Below are 7003 nucleotides of genomic sequence, written 5' to 3' on the forward strand. Positions count from 1 at the left end.
GAGGGGGGGCTCTTTCTTCAGGTGCCATGGTCAGCTCCCCATCTCCGTGATGAATTCCCAGGAGCTTGGATTCCTGTAGGAAAATAGTTGTCTCACAAGCGCTCTGCCCTCCTAGGAGGCTCCCAGGGAGAAGGGAGGGGCCCAGAGTCACCGGGGCTGCTGATTAGATCTGGGGAGACAGGCCCTCAATGTTGGGGGAAGGAAGGGAGATGTTGTGAATGGAGCTAGGTGGCTCCAAAGTGAGGAAATGAGCAAACCCTGAGAACACATCTGGAGGTGATTCCCCCCAACTCATGGCTATAAAGATATGCAAAAAGAGACACTTCCTGCCAAAAGACAATTTTTTCACCCAACCCAAGAACTGACCTGTTCCACCCAGACTCATTTCTGACTTGTCCCCATTCCTGCGACATGTTCTGGTCCTCAAGACCCCCCCCCCCCCCCCCCCCCCCGCCAAAACCTTGGGAGAGAGGAATAGGGGACAGACCAGAGTAAGGAGTTTTCTGCTAGGCTTGGGTTGAGAAACTTTTTCTTGTTAGTTATTTATTTAGCAGTAGACTAACAATAGTTGGGGTGGGCCCAGCCCCCCCCTCCTGGAGAACCAACTTCCCTCCGACAGGATGGAGCGGAGAGCTCCCACGTGAAAGAGGGGGAGGGGGAGCAATGGGGGGAGAGGCTGAGAAAGACAGAGACTGGAGAGAGAGAAGAAAGCACGAAAAGTAATGGGTTCGAGGAACACGATTCAAACCAGTTTCTAATTCTTGCAGGGGGAAAAAAGAGGAAGGAGGGGGAGAAAGGAGAAAAGAAGAAGTAGGAGGAGAAAGAGAGGAATAGGGAACGTCGACATGAAGGGGTTTCCTTAATATTGTGGACGGATTCAGAAATGAATGAAGAGATAGTCCATTGAAAAGGGTTGAACGCCATGACAACTAGGAACAGCCTTAGATTTATTCCAAACAGTTAGGACACGTTGAAAGAGAGCGTCAATCATGTATTATTTCGCCACTGAAATAAATGCAAAAACCGAGCCGGGACAAAGGCTTCCAACGGGAGCGGGACATTTGTCTACATTTCGCCCATTGTCCGCAGCTTAGCAATCGGTTTGTATTTGTGTTTGCCCGGGTCCGACCACCCAGGACGCGCCAACGAGGGGCTCGCTCTAACCTGGGCCATTGTCACCCACGTCACATACTGGGGGCGAGGCAGCCAGGGCTGCAGAAAGCCGCCGAGCGGCTCGGGGAGAGGCGCCCTCGCCGGGCGCTGGCAACCCGGGGGCGACAGGAGCGCGGCTGCGGCCGCAGCTGCTCGGGGAGAGGACGGGGCACCCGCGCGCTCCGCTCCGCCGGCGAGGGGCGGCCCTGGCTGGGGGCAGAGGGGACGGCGAGACCCCGATCCGCGCGCGCGGCCTCTTTTGCCCCTCCCTGCTACCCCCAACCCCAGCAAAGCACCTTCCTGACGCTTTTCTGGGACGGCTGGGAGCATCAGGTAGCAAACCTTACCCTCTCCCTCCCCTCCCTCCTCCCCCCCCCCCCCAACACGCTGGGAAGAGGGGTAGGAAGTACAGCTTGCACTACTCCTCCCCAGCGCCTGAGAGAAGGTGCTGTCCCAGGAAAGTACAGTTTCCAGGCTGGCGAGAGGTTGGGAACTTCACACAAACCTAAGGCAAGCTGGGAGCCTGGAGCAAGAGCTCCGATCGCGCCCCTGGGGCAACCAAACGGAGACGAAATTTAAGGACTTGCTTGGGAGAAAAAATCACTGCACCACCCGCCTCTCCTGCGACCCCCTTCCCTGCGGCTTTCGGGGTCCTCACCGGGGCTGGATGCAGCACGCCTGTCCCCCCACTCCTCTCCTCCCTTCCTCCCCCCTCCTCCTCCCCACCGCTGGCGGAGGCTGCAGAGGGAGGAGGCCGGTGAGGGAGGCATAATAGGGGGCAGGAAGGGCGCGGGGCAGTCTGCCCTTCCTTCCACCCGGAGGACGCGGCCCGCGGAGCCCGTAGGCGGTGCGGCCGCGGACGCAACCCGGCCCCAGTTCGAGTTCCCCACCTCCCACCCTGCCCCTCCCTGGGCCGCCCGCAAAGTGGCGAGAGAACTGCGCAGTGCTTCCCGGCCGGCCGAGGAATGGAAGGAGGTTAGGGAGAGAGAGGCGGAGGGAAGGAAATAAGTCTTTAGCAAATAAAGGGTGGCTGGAGGGGGGTGGGGTCGCTTGGTGGTGGCTCCGGCCGGCCCTGAGCCGATCTCCCTCCTGGGTTTCGGGCTCTTTTGGCGTTAACTAGAATCAATTACTTGCCTTGTCATTTCTAGTACTCATCCTTAAGCCTCAACCAAAATATTGACCTAGGAGGCTTACAGAAGTTGGGCTCTTGCCATTTGAACCGGATCTTGTTTAGGGAACCACCAGCGATGAGGAGAAGAGATTTCCGAGGCTCAGCCTTCGCCCCCTCCCCCTTTTCCAAAGGCGCCACAAATCGCCAATTTTCCGGCTTGCTGGGGGCGGGCGCACGAGGGCGGGGAGGTAGGCACCGGTGGACGCGGAGGATTTTTTTTTTTTTTTTTTGCTCCTGTTGGTTTCTGTTTTGTTTTCTCTCCTCCTCCCCCGCTTTTTTAAAGATGCAATTTGTTAAAACGATCTTTTCAAGTGTGTGGACTCGCGAGCGACGCGGTGGTCCTTTGTATGTAAATAGTGGGTAAAAAAGGCTCGCCCCGTCTTTGCAATTAATTGACACGTTACACCTCTCATCTTGCTCTAGAGGGCTGTTGGCTAGGAGCGCCGAGCTCCCCAAAACCCACAATTTCACATCTGCAAATACTGTCTTCATCCACTTGACTTCCAAGACCCGCCCACACGTGTCCAACCTTTGCGTTTTAATGTCTCTCCCCCTTTTTTCCACCCTTCCCTCGCTCCCTCTCTCGCTCCCCCTCCCTCCCTCTCTTTTTCCCTCCCTCTCTTTCTCCCCCTCTTCTCCCCCCTCTCCCCAGGTTCGTGAGTGGAGCCCAGCCTTATATGGACTGATCGCTCGGGCAATGGCCCATTTTTTCCTCGCCACCAGCCGCCACCGCGCGCCAAGCGGCCGCCGGAGCCCGAGCTGACGCCTCCCTGGCACCCCTCCTGGAGTTACAAACTAGGGCCCGGCCCGCGGCGCTCGGCGCAGGCCGCCCGCTCCTGCGTCGGTTCCCGCGTGGTTTCAGAGAGGACACAGGCACTGCTTTGGGGCTTTTTCCCCCCTCCCCTTCCTTAGAGTTTCTCTTTTTTAAAATAATAATTATCTCAATAATTAAAGCCCACCCCCCTCCTCCCCTCCCCCATCCCTCCCCCCCATACCCCCTCCCCGCCCCAACTGGGGAGCGCCGCGAATTGACCAAGTGAAGCTACAACTTTGCGGCATAAATTGCGGGGTCCCGAGCCATGTCGCTGACCAACACAAAGACGGGGTTTTCGGTCAAGGACATCTTGGACCTGCCGGACACCAACGACGAGGAAGGCTCGGTGGCTGAAGGGCCGGAGGAGGAGAGCGAGGGCCCCGAGCCCGCCAAGAGGGCCGGGCCGCTGGGGCAGGGCGCCCTGGACGCGGTGCAGAGCCTGCCCCTGAAGAACCCCTTCTACGACAGCAGCGACAACCCATATACGCGCTGGCTGGCCAGCACCGAGGGCCTCCAGTACTCCCGTAAGTAGCGAAACTTGGCCGCCGCGGCCGCGGCCCGGGCTGGACTGTGGGGGGGGAAGGGGAAGGGGCCCTGTAAACTCGGTCCCTCGCCCGGCTCCTCCGGAAAGATTTCTAACACTTGTTAATGATGCCCTAACGATGTCCTCCTCAAAACCCCGAGTACCGAGTACCGGAAAAAGACGTGGTCTCGGATATTTTTTCAAAGCAAGAAATTAGGGAAAAGAGGGGGAGGGGATACCTCCCAAGGGCTGCTTACAGATGTCAACCCAGGACTGATGGCTCCGGTGGAGCCCCCCCACGCCCCCACCCCGACAGCGAGGAGGGACTGGCCTGGAGCACTGGAGCGAGCCATCAAGCCTCGGGGTACGGGGAGAGGATGGGGGAGGCTCCGGGTAGCCCGGGTATAAATAGCTCACCCTGCCCCCTGCACGATCATAGAGGACGCTTTGTGCGGGGCGGAGGGTGTCGAGAAAGTCCGAAAGCAAAAACGAAAGCCCCCAAAAAACCTGCCTTAAATGGCCAAGCCGATCAATGCTGGGATTGTGGGGTTTTTCTTTTAAAAATCTGTCCACGTCCATCCGGAGAGGAAACTGCTTAAGGGGGCCAGAGCCCTTAACCCGCGAAGATCTTCTCCGCGCGCCACTCGCCCCAAATACGCACCCACACTGTGCGAACCCCTAGGAACGCGAGCCCGGAGCCCCCATTCCTGTCACTTCTCCTCTTTCCCGGGGCGGGGGGGAACCAACGGTTTTGTTGCGCATGGAGCAGGGCGGGGGTCAAGACGGAGACAGTGGGGCCGGGCTGCGGGGCGCGGAGGGCCGAGGGCACACGGAGGGTCCTGGGCGCGCAGGGTCGGGCCCTGCGAGCGCGCGGCCTCCAGGCGCCTGACGTGCTTCTCTCTCCCCCAGTGCACGGGCTGGCGGCCGGCGCGGCGCCCCAGGACTCAAGCTCCAAGTCCCCGGAGCCCTCGGCCGACGAGTCACCGGACAATGACAAGGAGACCCCGGGCGGCGGGGGGGACGCGGGCAAGAAGCGGAAGCGGCGGGTGCTCTTCTCCAAGGCACAGACCTACGAGCTGGAGCGGCGCTTCCGGCAGCAGCGGTACCTGTCGGCGCCCGAGCGCGAGCACCTGGCCAGCCTCATCCGCCTCACGCCCACGCAGGTCAAGATCTGGTTCCAGAACCACCGCTACAAGATGAAGCGCGCCCGGGCCGAGAAAGGTATGGAGGTGACGCCCCTACCCTCGCCGCGCCGGGTGGCCGTGCCCGTTTTGGTCAGGGACGGCAAACCGTGCCATGCGCTCAAAGCCCAGGACCTGGCAGCCGCCACCTTCCAGGCGGGCATCCCCTTTTCGGCCTACAGCGCGCAGTCTCTGCAGCACATGCAGTACAACGCCCAGTACAGCTCGGCCAGCACCCCCCAGTACCCGACAGCACACCCCCTGGTCCAGGCCCAGCAGTGGACTTGGTGAGCGCCGCCCCTCCGAGACTCGCGGCCCTAGGCCCAGGCCCCACCCCGGCGGCGGCGGCGGACTCGGTCCTTTCGGTGGCTATTATTATTATTATTATAATTATTATTACGGAGTCGAGTTGACTCTTGGCTCCTTTGGGGAGGCGCCGGGAGGTTGCCTGCGCCTCCCTGGAAGGGCAGATTCCACCCACCCAGCTCTGCCCCTTTCCTCTCTCCTTTTGAACCTTTGGAGAGGGCTGAACTATAAGCCGTGTTTACAGAATGTTTGCCTCTGGGGGGGTGGGGGGGGGACACCAAACCGTCCCCGCCTTAACGTCCTCGCTTGAGACCGAGAAAAAGACCAACACACACACCCCGCCCCGCTTTTGTGAATTTTGTAAAATATGTTTGTGTGATAGCGATATTGTCAGCCGTCTTCTAAAGCAAGTGGAGAACACTTTAAAATTATAGAGAATTTTTCTCCTTTTTTTTTTATAAGAAAATGCTAAATATTTATGGCCATGTAAACGTTCTGACAACTGGTGACAGATTTCGCTCTTCGTTGTAAATATCGGTGGTGATTGTTGCCAAAATGATCTTCAGTATGGGCCTGTACCCCCTGGGCCCGACTCCTTTCTTTGTGGTTTGTTTGCGTTTGTTTATGTTTGGTTACCCCCTGCTTTCTTTTCCTTTTATATTTTGTTCAGTGCAAACATTTCTCAAATATGAAAAAGGAAAAAATGTGTAGGCGAGAAGCCCCCTGCCCCATCTCCGGGTCCTGAGCCCGGGGACTTGGAGCTCAGCGGTTCCGTGCGGGTCCCCAAGAGCGCCGGACGCTGAAAGCTTTCGATTTTTTAAATAAGAATTTTAATAAAAATCCTGTGTTTAAAAAAACCAAGCCCGGCCCTCCCGTTTGTCTTACTTTGTCGCCTTGCGCCGGGCCCGAGGCCTGGGGCATGGACCCCAGCCAGGCCGCTTGCAGCGCTCTCCCCGCGCTTCCCTTCGGGGCCGGGGCCCAGGGGCGCCCGGGGCGCAGGCGAGGCTCCCTCACCCGAGCGGCGGGCCACGCCCCGCGCCTCCGATCCCCAGCCCTGGAGGGAGCGCTCGGCCTCGGGCCTCGGGGCTGTCGACCCGAAGCCCGAGGTCGCCCGCCCTCTGCCGGGTCTCCCTCCTGGCCTCGCGCGCTGTCCGAAGCAGGGGCGGCGGCGTCCTGGCTCCGGGAGGACAAGTGACTTCGGAAAACACCGAGGCGAAGGGAGCAAGCCCCCCTCGCTCGCCCAAACCTACGAGTGGCTCCTTCAGCCTGAGAAGCTGTTGAAGCCACTACACTCGATGACTTTCACTTTGTTGCATTTGATTTACCTCGCGCGAGGAAGGGGGGTGGGGACGCTGAGGTTGAGGCTGGTCGGCGTTTTCTCTACTCCCCACCCCCCTTTCAAAATCCGCCGACTGCAGGCGGCCGGCGAGACCGCTCCGAGACCAGGGCGCCCAGCGGAGCGGGGAGGCGGGTTTTGGGGTGCTCGAGCCTTAGCAATGAGGTGGAACGCCGGGACCGGCGCGCAGGGGAGGGAGGGAGGGAGGGAGGGAGGGAGGGGGGCTGCTCCAGCCTCCTCTAGGCTCCTGGGCCCGGGAGAGCCAACGAGCGAGAGTCAGTGGCAGTCTCCACAAACGCGACCTCTCTCGCCTCCTTTCCGCCCCCATTCTTTCTGGATTTGCAGCCCCCAAACCCCAGGCTGATCCCAGGCCTCCGCCCCTCCTAGCATTTGGCTGAGCGCGGCCGTCCAAGCCAGCCCTTCGGCGTGAAACTGAGCGAACTGCTTGCTAGAAAGTAAGGGTTTGGAGGTGGGGTGATGCGCCCCGACCTGCCCGGCTGTGGTGAAGGGAGAGCGCCTC

The 7003-nt window shown here is 59.9% G+C and overlaps 1 protein-coding gene across 2 annotated transcripts; it reads left to right on the plus strand.

Moving 5' to 3' along the window:
- The first annotated feature begins 3306 nt into the window (after nt 1-3306).
- Nucleotides 3307-6008, plus strand: NKX2-2 (NK2 homeobox 2). 2 transcript variants are annotated; one of them, XM_025469104.3, is made up of 2 exons: nt 3307-3661; nt 4570-6008. In XM_025469104.3, the coding sequence occupies exons 1-2, from the start codon at nt 3403-3405 to the stop codon at nt 5130-5132; spliced, it is 822 nt and encodes a 273-aa protein (XP_025324889.1). In that variant the 5' UTR covers nt 3307-3402; the 3' UTR covers nt 5133-6008. The 2 variants fall into 2 exon arrangements, with proteins under 2 accessions (XP_025324889.1, XP_025324890.1); XM_025469105.3 differs by lacking the exon at nt 3307-3661 and adding an exon at nt 4078-4328.
- Nucleotides 6009-7003: the final 995 nt, after the last annotated feature.

Source organism: Canis lupus, chromosome 24 (assembly GCF_003254725.2).
Source record: "Canis lupus dingo isolate Sandy chromosome 24, ASM325472v2, whole genome shotgun sequence".
Lineage (NCBI taxonomy): Eukaryota > Metazoa > Chordata > Mammalia > Carnivora > Canidae > Canis > Canis lupus.